This window comes from Protopterus annectens, chromosome 1.part0 (assembly GCF_019279795.1).
Source record: "Protopterus annectens isolate FY-2018-M chromosome 1.part0, PAN1.0, whole genome shotgun sequence".
In the NCBI taxonomy this organism is placed as follows: Eukaryota; Metazoa; Chordata; order Ceratodontiformes; family Protopteridae; genus Protopterus; species Protopterus annectens.
The window spans coordinates 1,956,893,837-1,956,914,339 of record NC_056725.1 but is presented as its reverse complement, the minus strand read 5'-3'; the positions used below and the strand labels follow the sequence as shown (position 1 = coordinate 1,956,914,339).

The window sequence follows — 20,503 nt, the reverse complement described above, 5'->3', positions numbered from 1 at the left end:
GTGACTTTTTGGCTACAAAAAGCAGGAAACGTTATTTATACTCACTTTGTTCTGGTTGTTTTGAAAATTTGGATCTGGCGAGCTTCTGCTTTCCACTGTTTCTGGTTTTTACACATTCTTTTTGGTTCCTCTTTGTGAGGTACTTCTGTGGCCTTTCCAGCTGATGCAGATGTCTTGTGAGGTACATTCTAAAAAGGGGTGTTACACTCTATAATGGGCCTAATGAGCGTCAATTAGAGGGGAACAACGTCTGTTCCTGAATGAGAACCCTTTGGTGGTGTGCCACGTAGGACTTCCTGACTACTGTGCCACGTAGGACTTCCTGACTACTGTGACAATGTGATCAAAGGAGAGACTACTGTCCACCTGGGTCCCAAGACCTCACACATTCGGTGTTAGACTGCTGCTTATGTGGTAGCTCATGGGTACAGAATTTTTACCAAAGGGGATGACTATGCACTTTTTGGAACAGAGCTTGATGCCATGGCTCTGACACCAAGCCTCTGTCTCAGCGAGGCCCTTCTGTAGGATGTCCACATCATTTGGGGACTATGGTTCCTAATTTGTAGTCATCTGCAAACTGTTAGCCAGAGGCCTGCTGTATTAGCCTGCATTTCAGAGAAGTAGATACCAAATAAGAGAGGTCCCAGGACTGAACCCTGTGGTACTCCACTGGTCACCGGTTTGAAGTCTGCAACTTTTACAGTGTGGGTTCCATCAGTGAGCCAGCTGGCAACCCATTTAGTGACGTAGAGATTTATACCTAGTTTAGTGAGTTTAGCTACAACTCCAGAATGGGGGGATGGTGTCGAAAGCATTGGCGAGGTCAAGATAGGCTATGTGAAACACCTTGCCCTCATTTACAGTGTTGGTGACTGCCTCAAAGAAGTCAGTTAAGTTCAGGAGGTATGATCTCCCTTTCACAAACCTGAACTGGATGGGGTCCAGAGTTTGGAGGTTACGAATGTCTTTATGAGTTCCATGATGATACGTTCCATGGCCTTGCAGACCAGGCTAGTCAGGCTAACAGGGCGGTAGTTCCCGGGACCAGTGGTGGCTCCCCCTCTGTGGAGTGGAATAACTGTTGCTGTGCGCCATTCAGTGAAAACAAAGCCCAATGTGAGGTTATGATTGAACATGGTGCTTAGGTGGGGAGTCAGTTCATTCTGAAGTTCATGTAAAACGCAGCATGGGATGATGTCCAGTCCCATGGACGCTGTGTTTTTGGCTTTAGAGTGTGCAGCGTTTACCTGTGTAGTTGTGATTATAGGGTCTCTGCATTCTCTCTACAGATATGGGTCCTTTAGGGGGTGAGAGGGGGGTAAAGTTAGCACTGAACCCATCTGCCAAGATGTTGGCAATATCAGTTGGTTCTGTAATTTTCGTGCCGTTGTGCTGCAACTACAAGCAGATCTAGGTGTTGCCACAGAGATTCTTGACATAGCTATAGAATGCTTTGTGGTTGGACAGTTTGTTTATGGCACAGGACCACCAGATTGGGTTTTTTTTTTTTTTTTAGGATAGCTTCTTGGTTCTGTTTGGGAGAACACAATCCATGCACTCTTGCAAGGGCTTAAGAGTGCATGTGTGTAGGATTCAGCACTCATTGTCCATGCTGGTGTGAATGACCTGAGACGTACCTCCCTGGACTACATGGAGAGACAAAGGAGCGCTCTGAGCATGTAGCCCAGGCCGGTATGACCCTGACCTTGAGTAGCATCTTACCCTCACCAAAAATGATGCCACAATATGAAGACAAGATGATCAATTTCAACAATTGGCTTAAGTATTGGTGTCATTCAAAAGGGATCCAATGCCTGTCAGCTTGGGATGATATGCACGACAAGCCACGATGCTTTGCTAGGGACGGCTTGCACCTGTCACCCCTGGGCTTTCGGATATTGGCAAAGGCTCTTGCTACCCCCATAGTGCCTTTTTTAGGCAAGGCTCAAAAGACAAACCCACCTCCACAGGTATCACAAGGGATAAGAAACTAAGAGTAATGCTACTCAACGCTAGAAGTCTAAACCTCAAGATGCACGCACTCGAAACTCTCCTTAGCATGGAGAACATAGATATCTGTGCAGCAACAGAAACCTGGTTCAGGACTCCCGAGAGCACCCCAGCACTACCAGGTTATACCTCATACCATGCTTTTCGACCCAAAAACTTGGACCGAACCACAAAAGGAGGGGGGAGTATCAATATTCAAAGATACCCACACCTCCAGGTTGGTGGCAAAGCACGAAGCATCAGAGACTATCCATGCGCAACTAACAGTGGGTAAAACTGCCTTCCAGTTTATAGCCTGCTACAGACCACCCTCCCAAACCCAGGAACCCCACTCGGCCTTCCTGAGAACACTGGAAAACATGAAGGTCTCTCCGAACACCATTATATTGGGTGACTTCAACTACCCAAACATAGATTGGGAGCATTACTCTAGCTCCAACACCCTTGCCCAAAGGTTCCTAGAATTCATGAACTCAAATGCTATGGAACAACTTGTTACCACTCCCACAAGAGGGGAAAACATACTGGACCTGATCATCACCAACATGGGGACTCTATGCTCCAGACCAGAAGTGTATCCCTCACTGGTAAGATCAGACCATAAACTGATCTCACTGGATATTCACATCCCGACCCCACCCCCTGCCCAGAAAACTAAAGTGAAAAACCTCTCTAAAGCAAATTTCACACGCCTCAAAACCGAGGTGGAATCCTTCAAAGCCCCCGGGCCTGTGGAAAATATGACCCAGACCACAGAATCCTTTATAAATGCATTCTATGAACACCTCCAGGAATGCATGGATCATGCAATCCCAAATAAAACCAAGACCCAATCCTCCAAAGGCAGACTACCTGTCTGGTGGACCCCAGCCATAAACAAACTATACAATAGAAGGAGGAAGCTACTACATGATAGAGCAAATTCCCAAAAAGGGAAGGCATCACTGATCAGCATTAGCAAAAAACCAAGGGCACTCATAAAATCGTCAAAGGCCAGCTTCGAGAAAATTGCACAGGACACTAAGGATAATCACAAGGCTTTCTTTAGTTACGTTAGGAACCTGGGTGGGTATTCCCAAATATGCTCAGAACTAGTCCAAAATGACAAAAAATACACTGATCCCACAGACATTGCCAACATCCTAGCTGACAGGTTCAGCGCAAACTTCTCCCCCCCCTCCCCACCAAAAGGGCAAATATCTATCCCAGCAGAGTGCTGCCCCCCCTGACATCTCAGATGCTCAGGTGGGAGCCGCCCTCTCCAAAGCAAAACACACAGCATCAATGGGACCAGACTGTGTCCCAGGCTGTCTCCTACATGAACTCCAAGAAGAGCTAAACCCAAACAAAACTACTGTTCAATCTCAGCCTTACTATAGGATATGTACCCAAGGAGTGGCGTACAGCAACAGTGGTCCCTCTCCACAAAGGTGGTGCCTCAACGGACCCTGGAAACTATCGCCCCATAAGCCTGACTAGCTTGGTCTGCAAAGCTATGGAAAGGATCATGGACCTCAAAGATATTGGGGACCTACAGACACTGGATCCTACCCAGTTTGGCTTTAAGGGCAGATCCTGCCTCTTAAACCTGGTTGACTTCTTTGAAACAGTCACCAAGGCCATTGACGAAGGGAAGGTGGTCCACACAGCCTATCTGGACCTCGCAAAAGCCTTCGATACAATACCCCACTTGGGCATTATAGATAAGCTCACCAGCTTAAATATAAACCCCTATGTCACTAGATGGGTTGCAAACTGGCTCAAGGACAGAACCCACATGGTCAGAATTGCTGCAGCCATGTCAGACTCCAAACCAGTTACAAGTGGCGTCCCACAAGGCCAGTCCTGGGACCTCTCGTTTGGTATATATTTCTCGGAGGTACAGGCCAACACAGAAGGACTGTGGCTGACCAAGTTTGCAGATGACTGCAAACTGGGCACCATAATCGACTCTCCAGCCGACACAAGCATCCTCCAAAAGGGCCTCATAGAAACAGACAACTGGTGCCAGAGCCATGGCCTCAAGCTAAACGCCAAAAAGTGTATAGTCATCCCCTTTGGCAAAAACAAAGTGCCCACAAATTACCACATAGGTGGTAATCCATTAAGTACAGAAGTAATTAGGGACCTGGGGACCCAAGTTGATAGCAATCTCTCATTTGACAACCACGTGGCCAAAGTGGTTAGAAAAACATTTTATATAGCCCACCTAATCATGAAGGGATTCACATCTAGATTAGGGGAGGTCATCGTGCCTCTTTACTCATCCCTCATCAGGCCCATAAGAGTACAATGCCCCTTTTGGGATGTACCTTACCAAACACCTGCAGCAACTGGAAAGACCCCAAAAGTACCTCACCAAGAGGATCAAAGGGCTCAAACAGATGCCATATGCTGCGGTTAAAGAAACTCCAGCTCTACTCAGTGGCATACCGCTTGCTCAGAGGTGACCTGTGCCTGACGTAAAAGGCCATGTCTAACCCGGAATTAAGGGACATGCTCCACCTCAAAAAATCCAAATCCCATTGCCGCTCGAGAGACTTGAACCTCAGCACTGAAACAGGACATGCTGGAGGGACAGATTCATAACCCAGAGGCTCCCTTCACTCTGGAATAAAATCCCAGTCCAGGTTAGGCAGAGTCCCTCATTGACTCTCTTCAAGAGGAATCATGATGAGTGGATGGGAGATCATAGGTTTACCCCGGGTATCACTTCTGTGTCACTGTTAGACAGAGGCACAGTATACTAACCTCGAAAAAGGGCATAGCAAAATTAATTTAAAATGGGTGGCGAAAGCCAAACATACTCTGGCTAGGCTTATAAATGCCCTAGGGCAGATACATGAACCTATGAACCTATAACTGTATTGTCCATATGCGTGGGAGTCATGGAGTTTGCCACTTCTGTCTTAAGAAGCATGAAGTTGGCTTTGTAGAAATTTTTTACTGTGGTTTCCTTAAGGAGGGGTGGGGGTGGGATGTGAATATCCAGGGTGATTAGCTTATGGTCTGATCTGACCAACAAGGAGTTGACTTCAGGTGTGGGACACTGGTCACTAATGTTGGCAATTGACTAGGTCTAGGATACTGTTGCCCTTGGTGAGGGAGTGGATAAGTTGATCCAGGACATTGGAATTTATGAATTCCAGAAAGCACTGAGTGAAGGAGTTGGTACAGGAGTAGTTTTCCCAGTTAATGGTGGAGTAGTTGAAATCGCCCATTATTAGGATGTTTGGCTGAACCCTAACATTTTCCAGTATTTCAAGAAAAAAAAAAATGGGAATTCTGGGGCATAGTGGGGGATCTGTAGCAAGCTACAGTTTGGATTGCAGTTTTGCCCAGAGTTAGTTGCACTTGGACAACCTCAGATGTATTATGCTGAGCAATTGGCCTGGAGGAGTGGGATATCCTTAATGATTATGGACACACCTCAGCCTTTGGTGTTCCGGTCCAGGTTACGTGGCCGAAGTGTGGTACGAGTTACAGCCTGGTAGTGCAGGGGTGCTCTCTGGAGCCTTGAACCAGGTCTCACTCACTGCACAGATATCTATGTTCTCCATTTTAAGGAGTGCCTCCAGTGAGTGCATTTTGAGATTTTAGACTTTTAGCATAGAGTAGCATTACCCTCAGTTTTTGCTTGCCTGTTCCTGTTACGGTGATGAACTTGTCATTTGAACCTTGTCTAAAAAAGCCACTATAGGGGCGGCAAGAGCCTTAGCCAGTATCCAGAAACCCAAGGGAGACAGGTGCAGGCCATCTCTGGCAAAGCATCATGGTCTGTCGACCATGTCGTCCCAGGCAGATACTGGATCCCCTTAGAATGACACCAGAAGCTTAGCTAATTGTTGAAGTCAATCATTTTGTCTTTTTACTGCAGTATCATTCTGGGTGATGGCAGAATGCTACTCAGGGCTAGGGTCATACCTGCCTGGGCTACAAGATCGGAGAGCTTTTCCATGTCTCTTTTCATGTAGTCCAGGGAGGTACGTCTCTGTTCATGTTGGTGTGAATGACCCAAGTCATATTTGTGCTTGTTGTGGAGTGACCCAAGTGCATGGGTTGTGGCGGATCCTGGCACCCAACAGGCAGCAGACAGTACCCTTCTTGTTTAGCCTAGTGAGTGGGACATCAGTGCGCCTGACTATATGGTTTGCCCATATCTGAACAAACAAGTGGGATTTTCATGACCGCATCAGGGAAACATTTTCCTTCCTTCTGTGTTTTTTTTAAGTTTTGGATTTTTCTTGGTATATTTATTTGATTTTCTTAGTATATTTTATTTATTTTCCATTTGTTTACCAGGTTAGTCTGACTGGACACAAGGTGACTGTTTTCAGGGAAGGTTAGAGGAGAAAAGCTCATGATATAGTAAACAATAACAAAAAATAAAATTATACAAACATGGCTATTCTGTACAAAGAGCATAGAAAATAAAAGGAGTAAAATCAGAGTTTTACAACTGATGCAGCATACAGTGGTTAGAATACTGAGAAACAATTAAACAAGATAAGATACAACAAATATGCAATTGCTTGAACAAATACAAAGAAGTTTCCATAGACAAACGGGGTCAAACTAGAAACTATATGATTTATATCGCATAACATTAAGACAAGATAAATTATTGGGGTCTATATTAGAACACTGAATATTTAACAGTTTGAATTACTAAAGGTTGACCTTTAGTGATCTGTTAAAAAAAAAAAAAACGTTCAGGAAAAAAATAAATAAGCCCCCCTGCACTCCCCACACCCCCTGCTACTTAAAATATACCAACTCCAAGACATGGTAATCTCCCCTTATGGGGATTTCAGTTTGTCAGATGTTCTGCAGTTTCGCTATTCTCGTGTTGACAATGTCAGATTAGACAGTCTGCTTTCCAGAATTTAATATAGACCCGTATTATTGTACATGTCATATGTGCACAAATATTTGCATTAATCTATATATTTACAGTATACTGACAAAGTACTGGGTCACATCAGAGGCTTGGAATGTTATTAAGAGAACTGTTGTACAGCTTGGCAATGAATACCATAAGTTCAGGTTATGCTATAAGAGAATAACTATGTAAAGATAACCATGTCAGCATCCAGAATGCATTATAAACTTAATGTTTTACTGTGTAAATTAAGAAATGGATAGACTGGCCCAAACTCTGGACTGATGTGTGCGCTTTTTTTTTATATATTCCTGGGGAAATGCTACGCAGTAAGTGAAGAAACATATGGGAACAGTTTTAGTAGCACACCAGGCTGTGATTTTTATGTCTATTGTCATGCAAAGCAGACAAAATAGTTCAATCTACAGAGGCTGGAAAGGTGAGACTGTAGCCCACTGAAGGAGGGAAGATGGGAGGAGTAACTTGGCCAGGAGCTGAAACTTGCAAAACTGCTCCTTGTGAAAAGTCTTTATTCTCAGTAATTTGACACTTTTTTTTTTCTTTCAGAGAATGTGCAGTACATCAATAGGAACAACATTTGTTAAACTCAGCACATACCAGTCAAGGACCCATTAGCTGCAGACTCTCAAACTTGGCATTTTTTTTCAGGTGTTCCATTCAAGAGTGAATGAAGTCTAGTCCGACAACAAATGGTAGGGCTATTTGTTCTCAAGAGTCTGTACACTGAGACAGATTTAGCTTTCCAAAGGAATCTCAATGTCTGCCCCCATGAGGGCAGACGAGTAAAAAAATAAAATTAGGAATGAGTACTTATGTTGCTGCAGTAAATCATGGCAAGATAAATATGTTTTTTCATTGTTTACCCGTAGTGGTCCTTTAAGGATGGTCTCCACAAAGCAAAAGATGTTGTCTCTTTCGGCTTTTTCCCAGTTAGGGGTCACCGCAGCAGAACTCCGGTCCGCTAATGATTGGTAGTTGATTTTTACATGCCGAGTTACCAGCCCTGATGCACAACCTTCAATGAAGGTACACCCATTCATGCATGTCCCCCACGCAGAAGACACTTTAGCTGAGAATCGAACCGGACAGCATCTTACTGTGATGCGACAACGCTACAGCAGCACCACCACAGTGGGCTCCACAAAGCAAAAGATATGCTTGATAATCAGGGTAACCACTTGTTTCTTTACATTTAGAAATCAAACACAGCCTTACTGTTAAAGGCATAGTGTTCAACACAAGAGAGCCTGCAAAACTAACTGCAAAGTTGAAACAAAGAATGTATACACACGGTGATATGCCACTTCCACCAAGACAAGAGAAGATGAAGTCCTCAGATTAAGACTATATACCCACCTCTGCCCCGCAAAGGGATCTACCACCATTAGTAGGCAGTGCAACAAAAGTATAACCCCATTTTACCTAGCTTGTTTTTACTCAGCACAAACCTGAAAACTGGGACAAAACCAGCACAACGTAAAACAAGTCATAATTTATGAGATGGGTGGTCAGAACAGAGTATGGTTTCAAGTTTTACTCTGCAGCATGCTTTACCATGGATAGAGCATACTATATACCCCTAAGTCCATCATCCAACCTCTGTATAGTCACCCCCTCCCCTCTTACCACATTACATTACTCAACTTCTAACATGCACCTGACACCCCCTGCTTCAAATGTTGACTTACAGCTGACCAAAGTATTCCAACAGGCAACTTTCTCTTTATAGCCAGTTTACCCATTTTCATTCCACTCTTGGACTCCAATACTGTGATGCAGCTTACTTTTCTCCTCTCCACCTACATAATTAACCCTTCATAACATACAATAACCCAAGGTTTCTGGAAACTACAGTCCACTCCCAAAGCTTGTCCCCCTGCGCCCAAACAAAATTGCACTTTCAGTTTCTGAACTCTTCAGTGCAATTCACTCATAGCATCAGCATCACAACACCTGCATTCATTTCTCAATGCTTACCTGTGCAATGAAGACTACGTGCTTGCCACTGAACTTTTTTTCCAGTTCTCGCACAAGGCGCACCTGGATTTTCTGGAAGGACTTCAGCTGAGGAACTGGAACAAAGATGATGATTGCTTTTCTGGCACTTCCAACTTCAATTTCCTGTACAAGTGTACAAACATACAGATGTTAAATAGCCAACATCCAAATCACCACTTTTCAATTCACCACCCACATGGAGTATACTGCCCTTCTCCAGATCCACTGCAAAAGTGCAAGCAGAAAATGAGGTAAGCAGAGCAATAAAGCTGAAAGAGGGGGAAAAACAGGGAAACCATCACCTACACCCCAAACATATGTAAAAAAAAACTTCCCCAAAACAAGATGGTTATGTACAGAGTTCTACGGTGCAGGGAAAAAGCTTTCAGTGTCTCTGGTGAATTAGTGATTTTGGGTAAAACAGCCAGGCAGGAATAGTCAATACCAGCTCACCTATCCAGAGGTTCACAAGCAGTTACTGCACACACAGTCCAGAGACCATTAATGAACCTAGTACAGTTCCCAACTGCCCTAGAGCACTACCTGGTTAAGCAGCTTACTCAAGGTCATACAGTAAGCAAATGAAAGCCAAATGCATCAAACTGCACCACAGAAGCAGCTGAACAGCAGAGGATGAAGGCTAAAAGCCAAATGCCAGTAGCAATAGCTGGTCTTGGTCAGCCAAATGCAACCAAACCACAGGCCTGAGGGCAGAAGTAGGGCTGTAAGCCAGTATATGAGCTTGACCTTGCAAAGCCAGTGATTGCAATCCTCTACAATGTGCAAGTTAAGGAAGGGTATTAGCAGGGCCTTCTGAAGCGAGAACACCATAAAAGTAGAAAAGCTCAGACTAAAGGGAATACAACCTGGCTAACAATTACTCCCTCGTGTTGTGAATGGACCAGCAACAACTTTTGTCCAAGTGGGCAAAGATGAGTTGATGAAACATGCTTAACCCAAACATCTAGCATGAACACACTTACCCATTACAAAACTTAACAGGTGGCTTCTAAAATAAGCTGTGTGTTAAGAGAAGCCAAAAACTGTTGTCACAAAACCCCCTACTTAAAACTGAAAAATTCCTAAATCTAGTTAAAAGTACTACTGGAAATTACAAGTGGTCTCTGTGCAATTATTTTACTCTAGAGGGATCCAAACAGCTTTTGTAACTTGCATTTTTGTAAAGCTTTTTAAACCACTGTCACGCTCAAAAAGGGCTTCAGATGTGTTCAGAGATAAGCCTGTTAAATTGTTGCCTATCCAGAGCAGGACCATTTGTGAAGAAAGGGAATGACAAGATTAACCATCGCCACACAATCTTAAGGGCCAAGAGCCACTACAGCCTAACCCAGCACTTAATGGGCAGAAGCCACCTAACTAGTACCCTGAAGGCTGCAAAATTCACATTCAGGTCTATGAATTAGACTGAAGCCAGCAATCTGACTAAACCTTAACCATTAACACACAGGAGGTCCAATACGGCATCAAACACAATTTGCCAAAATAGCTGCAGTTCCAGACCCTTTTGTAAAGAGGCACTGTAAAAGCACATCTGGGTTTGGAAGACTCATGTAACGCTCAACACCAGGAAATGCAGTGGGCTTATTCAACAAGCAGTCGAGAGAGGGGAAAGAAAAAAAAAAAGTGTGTGCGCGCAACACAAGTTATGTACTGCAGATGTGTTAACCAGGGTAAACACTTGTATACCCAGACCACTTCCAGGTTCAGTACAGGAGCAGTGTGTAAAGCCAATAATTTAAAAACTTGAATTCATGCATTTTATATACACAAGACTGGCATAACTTGCCCTCAAAGTCAGGCAAGTACTTGTCTAAATAGTGAAAGAGATACTTGCATAGGAGAACACACAATCATAAGAAAGGAGTACAGTTTAGAAAAACTCGAGAGAATGGGCAATCAGAACACCGACATTTTCTGTTACAAACTTCTCCCTCTTTTCATGCTTCTGGTGTTCTGATTACCAAAACAATAGTTAAAAGGACAAAAATGAGCAGTTCAAGGCAAAACAGTGTTAAATATCCCGTGTCATCCCTCTCTATTTCAACAAGCTACAGTACCTTCTTCCAGGTCATGCAACAAATACCCAGGACACAAATGAGTGGAATACTTTCAGCTCTACCACAGGAAGCTCCGTTCCCAGTTGCTGGTTTGCAACAATGCAAGAGAGTGTGCAGGCTTATTTAATTTTTTTTTTTTTTTTTTTAGAAAAAAGGCAGAGAAACTCTACATGGTTTAGTTTTGCTCTCTCTGGCCTCAAGGTCTGGCATTTGTACTTTTTAGTGCAATACAGTAGTTAACCATCACTGAATGCCAGCATGTCACAGATATTTGTTATTCTATTTCCTGTCACTTGTAAAATTGTAATGAAGGTAAATCAGTAAAACACACATCTTACCATACTGATGTTACTACAGAAACAGAAGCAGTAATTATCCTTACTGTTTCTATGTGCAGTTTAATACTAAACGATGGAAGCACACACAGGGTACTTGCATCTGGTTAGACAGCAACAGTAATGTGGAAACACTGGCATGGCAGTTCTCCCCCATTTCACAATTTCTGGTCTTCAAAACTACTGCAAAAAAAAAAAAAAATCAATGCCAGCACAGCTGCACATTTGACAAAGCAGGAGTTCTGCATTTTAAGTAAGGACGTTAATAATATGACAGAAGGTAGTTTGTGTGTGTGTGTGTGTGTGTGTGTGTAGGGCAACAGCTTAAGATGCAGAGAATTTAGAGAACAGGAAAGCCGCATTTCCCCAAGGGAAATATTTAAACAGTTTTCCCAATGTGACCATGTTTTAACAGTGGATGCTATGCTACTACTGGAAGCATTCAGTATTAGAGTGGAGAAGAATTTAAGCATGTAGGCTGAAGTGAAAACTCTCCAAAATCTCCCCCTTCTGACCACTACCTGCTTTAATGCTACAGCATAACCCCCAATCTATTTGAAAGGCTACAGCCTGACCCCCATCATCCACTTCATTTGGGGCCACACCTTGGTGTAACCTGCACAAGGAGGGCCTCTTATCAGACAGGACCCAACCATGGGACTGTCCCTCCCCCAGAGTTTCAACAGGTGTGAAGCATGCTAAGTCAAGGGGAAAAAGGAGAAGACTGAATGCATGCTCTTTGTCCTTTATTCTCAATCACAATCAACCTGGGTGGGACTTGAGAAACTCTCAAGGAGATTACAGGGCAAGCATGTCTATTTTTTTTTATCCTTCCACCTACAGTACTTTAGTTCACTAGCTCCAGCCTCTTACACAGCATCACTAGACATCCAGTCTAGTGCCAGAGCCCTTAAATGAACTCTGGTTGCATGGGTCAAGAGTCAGGGTTTGACCCATCTCATCAGCCCCAATTTTGAATTACTGTCTCCCACTACTTCACAGCAACACCACAAGTTGCTCTAAATTCTAAGAACGTCTTCATAGATCTCCTACATTTTAAAAAGGAGCAACACTAAATCCAGCCCATTTCCAGCCAGCTAAGTGTTCAATGCCCCCCACCAACCTTTCAAATGGGTTACTGTAAGCATACAATGTTTAAAGTGAAGGGAATTGTGGATATTGTACACACTACATGAAGTTTCAAAGACATAACACTTTTTATAACGTTTAGTGTAGGCCTGTAGAAGCTGTCGGGATGGACCTGTGTGCTTTTGAAAGAGTGCCCACGTCCTGATGGATGCAAGAAGCAAAAAATCACACCAACACAAGACATGAATCGGCTACTTTTGAATATTCACATAAACCAATTAACAGCGCACTCCCAAGCAGAGGAAGAAGAAGTTATCAGGGCGACTGGACACATACGCACACTACAACATCATTAACACCCAACTCATTAAGAAAAATATTCAGGTCAAAGAATGTGTAATCCAGAAAGCTAGAGTGAAAAACCTATGCCAAAAGACCCATGCTGCTGAATCACATTGTGCGACCAAAGTTAATCCCACTAGGCCAATGACCTCTCCAGAGGGCAGCCTACAGTGGTATTCACATTGACTAGGGAAAATTTTGCCTAGGTACTAGAAAGTTTTCCCTGCTTTAATCCACCTGTACACTACCCTCATACTCCCAAGATGGAGTCTGTTAATGTTTCTTCCAAAAGGACAGTACACTAGAGTGCAGCACCCCCTTTATGCTGCACTGCAAAGTCAGTATGAAAATAATTAATACAACTACCTGTTGTGGGAATGGAACCCACAGTCTTCTGCAGCAAAATGACTGACCCGTTAAGTTGCGAGGACTACACCTTTAAGGCAGCAGGAGTAGTAATGTCATCTAAAAATGTTAGCTTCATACCCCCCCCCCCCAGCGAGTTCTCCAGTTGGCATTGCTCCTTGCCTTGTACAGTTGCAATAAAAATAGAGAGATTTATAAGAGACACTACCCCAAATCTATAACAAGGTAGCCAGTACTAGGACTGGAATGCTAAAAACACACAGCACATATACCTCTTCTTTCCAAAGGTAGTAAAGACTTTCCACTTTACACACAAAGATGGTGCCTTTAGCCAATACCGCCTAAAACACAGATTTTCTAGTGTTTGTGATTTAAAAAGCTGGTTTTAGCTACATATTCTAGTTTACTGCTTGCACTTTAACAGTCATTTTTCTGTTTAAAATTACCTGTTTAACTGCAGTAGGCTACACACTCAAGTGAGATAAACACTTTAGATGCACAGAAATGGCTAACTATCTGCTTTATTCCCTGAAAAAAATATATACCCGTTTTTCCCGCCTTTCTAGGCTAGTTTAGTCCAGTTTTCAGGTTAGTGCTGAATTCAGGGCTGTCTTACAAGTTTCTGTGCTTGCCCATACCTTACTTGGATAGAGAGAAGTTTCTCTGTTCACTGTGAGATAGGGAGCTTTGAGCAGCCTGTCCCTGGAGGAGTGGTTTCAGCCCAGAAATTAGTAGTTTATTGGCCATTTTGGGCTCATTTCTATCTCTTTCATTTACCTGCTATAAAACCCACATTTGCAAGGTTTTGCATGCCGGGCAGCACAAGTTAGCTAGGGTATAACTATCCCTGGCTCCAAAGTCTACTCTTCTATTTTCCCCTTGGAACTAGACAAACTTTCAACTTAAGCACTCAAAACCATTTACTTCTCATCCCGGCACTTACTCAAAACTCGTAGCAAGCACTAATAAACCTTAGCACTAGACCCCCCTATACTGTAGAGAACGACAAAGCTCTCTATTAGACCTTATCAACCAAATCAGTAAAACAGTTCACTGTACCTATCCAGGCATGTCCAAAGGGCAGATTCAGTTGTACTCTTCAGTCCAACTAGTGAATCTGGGCAATTTGAGGCAATGTTACAATTGCCTCATGTACACAGACAACCCCCTCCTCCTTCCACCAAACAGCAATACATGCAAGAGATGCAATTATACAACCAAACTGGAGGCTAAGCTCTCTCAACCCAAGACTAGACCAGGCAGTCAAGAGGACAAGGGAATTACTTGCATCACACCACCAGTCTCATATAGACCTAAGAAACCAGCACTGGCAAAACACACAAATACACAAAAACCTACTCCGAGGCTCTAAATAAAAATCTGCAAAAGCAACAGAGACCTCCAAAGCAGACATCCAAGCAACCTCCACCCCCCAACACAAACCATGAAACATACTTCACAAAACCAGTGTGCCACACAATCACAGCCCTCAAGACAAAATAACATACCCAACGCACTAGTAATAGGTTGACTAAGTCCCACTCACTAGGCTGAACAAGGAGAAGGTTACCTACTGTTAGTTGCCCGTCAGGTGTCAGGATCTGCCACATAACAAGCATTCAGGTCACCCCAGAACAAGTACAAATGACGGTCATTGTCCATGTTGGTGTGAATGACCAGAGCCATACCTCCCTGGACTACATGGAGAAGCTCTCTGATCACATAGCCCAGGCTGGTATGACCCTGACCCCAAGTAGCATCCTGCCCTCACCAAGTAGGATACCACGGCAGAGAGAAAATATCAATTTTAACAATTGGCTAAGCTTCTGGTGTCAAAGGGGATCCAGTGTCAGTCAGCCTGGGAGGACATGCTCGACAAGACACACTGCTTCGCTAGAGACTGCTTGCACCAGTCAACCTTAGGCTTTCAAATACTGGCCAAGGCTCTTGCCACCCCCATAGTGCCTTTTTTAGGCAAGGCTCAAAAGACAAACCCACTGCTGTAAATACAACAAGTAAAAAACGGAGGGTAATGCTGCACAATGCCAGAAGTCTAAACCTCAAAATGCATGCACTCGAGGCACTCCTCAATATGGAATAGAGATATATGTGCAGTAACAGAAACCTGGTTTAAGGCTCCAAAGAACACCCCAGCACTACCAGGCTACAACTCATACCACACATTCCGGCCACAAAACCCAGACCAAAACACAAAAGGCAGGAGAGTATCCATTTTCATCAAGGATACCCACGCCTTCAGGTTAGTGGCACAGCCCGATGCTTCAGAGATCATCCACGTGCAACTAACACCGGAAAAAACTGCTATTCAAATTATAGCTCGCTACAGGTCACCCACCATGTCCCAGGACCCCTACTCCACATTCCTGGAAACACTGGGAAACAAAGGTCCTACCAAACACCCTGATATTGGGTGATTTCAATTATCCAAACATTAACTGGGAGAACTACTGAAGTACGAACTCCCTTGCCCAACATTTCCTAGAATTTATAAACTCAAATGCCTTGGATCAACTTGTCAACACCCCCACCAGAGGTGGCAATATATTGGACCTGGTCATCACCAACATTAGCAACTGGTGTTCCACACTGGAGGTCAACCCCTCGCTGGTTAGATCTGACCATAAAACTAATCACTCTTGAAATCCACATTCTGCCACCACGCCCGGTCAAAGAAACCACCATGAAAAACTTTTCAAAAGCAAACTTCATGTTACTTAAGACAGAGGTGGGAAGTTTCAAAGCCCCCATGCTAAAGGATAACACTGTCCAAGCTGCAAAACCCTTACTAATGCACTCTACGGGCACCTACAAGAATGCATGCATCATGATATCCCAAACAAAACCGAGACTCACTCCAAGAAAAGGAAACAAGCCTGGTGGACCCCTACCATAAACAAGCTATACAATAGGAGGAAACTAGTGCAAGAGAGAGTAAAATCCCAAGAAGGGAAGACGTCCCTGATCAGTATCAGCAAGAAACTACATTACCTCAAAATTATCCAAGGCTAGCGTTGAAAGAAAAATTGCCATGGACTCCAAAGATGACAGATTCTTAACCACAAGGCATTCTCTAGCTATAAGTGGCAATTCTCAGATCTGCTCGAGTTGGTGCAGAATGGCACAAAATACACTGAACAGACCGATATAGCCAACATCCTGGCAGACAGGTTCAGTGCAAAACTTTGCCCCTCTCTCACCCCCAAAAGGGCTTATAACTATAACAAAAGAATGTAGTGCCCCTGAAAAATCAAACACTCAGGTTAAAACAGCCCTCCCCAAAGCCAAAAACACAGCATCAATGTCCCAGGCTGCATCCTACACGCGCTCAAAGATGAACTAACCCCTCACCTAAACACACTGTTTAAACTCAGCCTCTCCACTGGCTACGTGCACAGCAACAGTTATTCCACATCACAAAGGTGGAGCCACAACGGACCAAGGGAAATATCGTCCTATAAGCCTGACCAGCTTGGTCTGCAAAGCTATGGAGCACATCACCATGGATCTCATTAACAGAGACACTGGAAACCTCCAAACACTGAACCCTACCCAGTTCGGCTTTAAGGGCAAATCCTGCCTCCTAAATCTGATAGACTTCTTTGAGGCAGTTACCAAGGCTACAGGACGAGGGAAAGGTGGTCCACAAGCCTACCTAGACCTCGCAAAGGCCTTCGACACCATTCCCCACTCAGGTATATAGACAAGCTCACCAGCCTGAACATAAACCCCTATGTCACGAGATGGGTTGCCAACTGGTTCATTGACAGAACCCACATAGTAAGAGTTGCAGGAGCTAGGTCTGACTCTAAACTAAATGCCATAAAGTGCATAGTCCTCCCCTTTAGAAAAAGCAAAGTACCCACAAACTACCACATAGGTGGTAGCCCCCTAAATACGGAAGACGTAATAAGGGATCTATGGACCCAAGTAGATAGTAACCCCTCCTTTGATAATCACATTGCCAAAATGGTTAGAAAATCTTGTGGGGCCCACCTAATCACAAAAGGGTTTGCATCCAGATCGAAAGGGTCACTGGGCTCCTCTATGCATCACTCAAACCCATCAAAGAATACAACGCCCCAACAAGACACCTGCAACAACTGAAAAGACCACAAAAGTTCCTCACCAAGAGGATCACTGGCCTCAAGCAGATGCCCTATGCAGCTCGACTGAAGAAACTTCATCTGTATTCAAGTTGCATACCGCCTACTCAGAGGTGATCTCTGCCTGACATACAAGGCCATGTCAAACCCAGAATTGATGGGACATGCTCCACCTAAAGAAAACATATCCCCCTCGAGCCACGCGCTCCAGGGATCCAAACCTCACCACAATAAATAGGACATGCTGGAGGGATAGATTCCCATCCCAGAAACTTCCCATGCTCTGGAACAAGATTCCAATCTACATTAGGCAGAGCTCCTCGCTAAACATAAAGAGAAACCTTGACGAATGGATGGGAAACGGAAAGTTTATCCCATGGATCACTTCAATGGCTCTGCTGGACAGAGGCACAGGGAACTAATCTAAGGAGGCGACGAAAGCCAACACATGCCGGCGAGACTTGTAAATGCCTTCAGGCAGATAGCCTAATACCTACCTATGAACCTATTTGATAATCTGCAACAGTATGACCACACGTCCAACTTACTCTGGGGCAATTCCTGGAATGCCACCAGCTTCCTGAAATTTTATCCCACCTTAGATAACTAAGGCTTTGCCAATATGGTACAAGAGAAATGCTTAAACTGCCGAGTTGAGCAGTGATTAGACCGTTTTAGCCACATACAGTGCAGAAGCGTTTTCTTCAACTAAGGCAGCACCATCCAGTAGTAACAGTTTCTGCAAAGGTCTGAAGGGGAGCCAGTCAAAGACAATTAGGTTTAAAATACTAAGTCTCCAGTTCTTTAAATCTGCTTTTGGATTTCTGAAGTCTACTACAAGGTGAGGGAGGAGCTGCACACTACCTTAATGCTCACAATAATTAAACACCTCCTTTCCACCATTCTGACAAGCCCAACAAATGCCAGTGGTTTATTTTCAACTGTATTATGATACACAGTCAACACACACATCAGGATTTCCAAGCAAATCTGGACTAAACACTAACACAATGGACCACAGAGGGTTACAAGTTTCAAATTCTAAATTGTGTATCCTGCATGGTTTGTCTCCTCAGTAATTGTCCAAGGACTCTGAGAAGTTATAGGAATATACAGGATTGTTGCCCACACTGGCCCAAAGACTGGGGACAAATATGCTCTCCAACGGTGTGAAATGAAGTATACGTCATGGCACTCAGTGCTACGCTTCCATAAGCCACATGGACAGGGCCATAAGAAAGCAACTTCTAATGGATGTCCACGTTGGATACTCAATTTTTCAAAAAACACACTAAATACCACACAAACAATGAAGCAGTTCAGAAAAATGAAACTCCTAATGACAAGACTTATGAATGAAAATCAAAACTGGAGTCAATTATAAGCTACCAGTAAATGGTAGTGCCAAACTTCAAAACAAAAATGAGTCACAGAAGCATTTTATTTCAAACATGGTTTGTGTAATATCAAGAGGGTCTTCAGCAGATTAAAGCATATTATTCTGCAACAAGCAGATAATGTACTAGAAACACAAAGACAACACAGTCAATTCAACAGACCCACTAACTACATATTCATGCTCCAGTTTCCACAATTCAGGCCACTAAGAAGTTAGTAGTGCATAGTAAGACATGCACACCTCCCCAATTGTGCAGCTAATACCACAGCTAATAAGTGGAATGAGTGTTGCCTCTAACTTACCTTAGCAGCTGTGATGTTCAATTCCCTCAGCTGGGCCTTTAAGTCAGAGTTCATCTCCAACTCAAGTAGAGCCTAAAAAAATATATAAAGGAACACTATTACCTGACGATTCTGACTGGCTATCAAAAAGTGCGTCTCAACATTTTACAAGTAAACTGGATCCAAAATGCACTTGAAACCTAGCCTGAAAGTCACTGAACAATTTCACATTATGAAAATCTAGCTTAAAAATACCCATTTCACCGCACCTCCACCCACTGCATACATGCCATTTGCCTTGACTGGTACAGAAAACTTACTTGAGCTACTGAACAAAGTGTTCAAACCACAATACAATGGGTACTTTAAACAGCTGTTAAAGCAAGGTCACTTCACTATGCACTGCAGTTTGCGTGACCCATTTGTGAAACAAGATGGTAAGCAAATCCCAGAATGTAAAATTGGCAATCAAGCAGAAGCAGCCTTCAACAACATATCCCTTTCCAGTCACTTTGACTTTAGACCAACAGGTATGGTGAAATTATTTAAACGGCCAGGCCAATGCACAAAGTTCCAAAAAAATAAACAACCATGATGCCAGAACTGCCCAGATTCTCCCAATTAGAGCCACAGCCAACATTCCAGTCATCCTGAAATCCACCCAGTCAAGGAGAGAAACATGTAAAGAGGTAACCATGACATGGTGAGGAGACTAAATATCAAAAAGACTGCTGTATCAGGACAGACTGCCGTTTCTCAGAAAACTGCAGTCTCAGATTAACAGCAAAAATCTGATTCTGTATAATCTCAAGGGAAGACTGTTTGGTATTCGCTCTTTTTGAGTTTCCTTGTTTTGCCGTGTCAGCAGTCAGCATTACCAGTGCAGACAACAGGGAAACAAAAAAAAAAAAGGTTACACTACCAAGTAGCAATTGAAAAATGAGAGAACTACTAATAAACAGAAGCAGTGACACCCTTGATGGGCGAGACAGAAACCATGCAAGTACAACAAAAGACTCAAGATGAGTAATAAAATTAAGCATACACCCCCATAAGGAGTGATTTTGCTGAAAATGGATTTGACTGCCAGAGGGGACCAATACAGAAGCAGTCAAGAATCTTCTCAGAGGACTTAAGGATGCAGGGGAAAATACATCTTACAAACTACACACCGCCAAAACAGCTTCATAAGAAAGAGGAAAGGAAGCAGCAGCAAACTAACTCATTAAGAAACTATCTGAAAAGGTGATTATAGAAAAGTAATTGATGCTTGGTGGGTGCGATTACGCAAGCCATTGGCATAGGTTCACCCACACAAAGCAATGGGACTTCAACGGTAGGAGGCCACTCCAGTTGGCATAGAAAAAGTCCTCAACGTGACATGGATTCAATTAGCAGCTCAAAGACTTCCTCACAATACACCCACCCCAGACCAAACCATATTGTCACAAAGGAAGGGGTTAAACAGGTGGTCTGGGAGAGCACAAGCAGTTAAGTTGGCAGTCTTAGCAAAGATAGGACATTGGGCTCAGGCTAATAATTATGGCAAGGAGGGACAAAAAAAGTGGTAAGGAG

The 20,503-nt window shown here is 43.6% G+C and overlaps 1 protein-coding gene and 1 non-coding gene across 2 annotated transcripts in view; both read right to left on the bottom strand.

Moving 5' to 3' along the window:
• RPS7 (ribosomal protein S7) overlaps positions 1-20,503 on the bottom strand; it is a 254,090-nt gene that overhangs the window by 215,122 nt on the left and 18,465 nt on the right. The window contains exons 3-4 of the mRNA XM_044070449.1: positions 18,950-19,021; positions 8,894-9,037 (exon numbers count right to left, since the gene is read on the bottom strand). Coding sequence (XP_043926384.1) covers positions 8,894-9,037; positions 18,950-19,021 — 216 coding nt within the window. The remainder of the gene's footprint in view (positions 1-8,893; positions 9,038-18,949; positions 19,022-20,503) is intronic.
• On the bottom strand, positions 18,295-18,515 carry LOC122802328. Its single transcript, XR_006364916.1, has one exon. It is a non-coding gene; the product is annotated as a small nucleolar RNA SNORA73 family (small nucleolar RNA).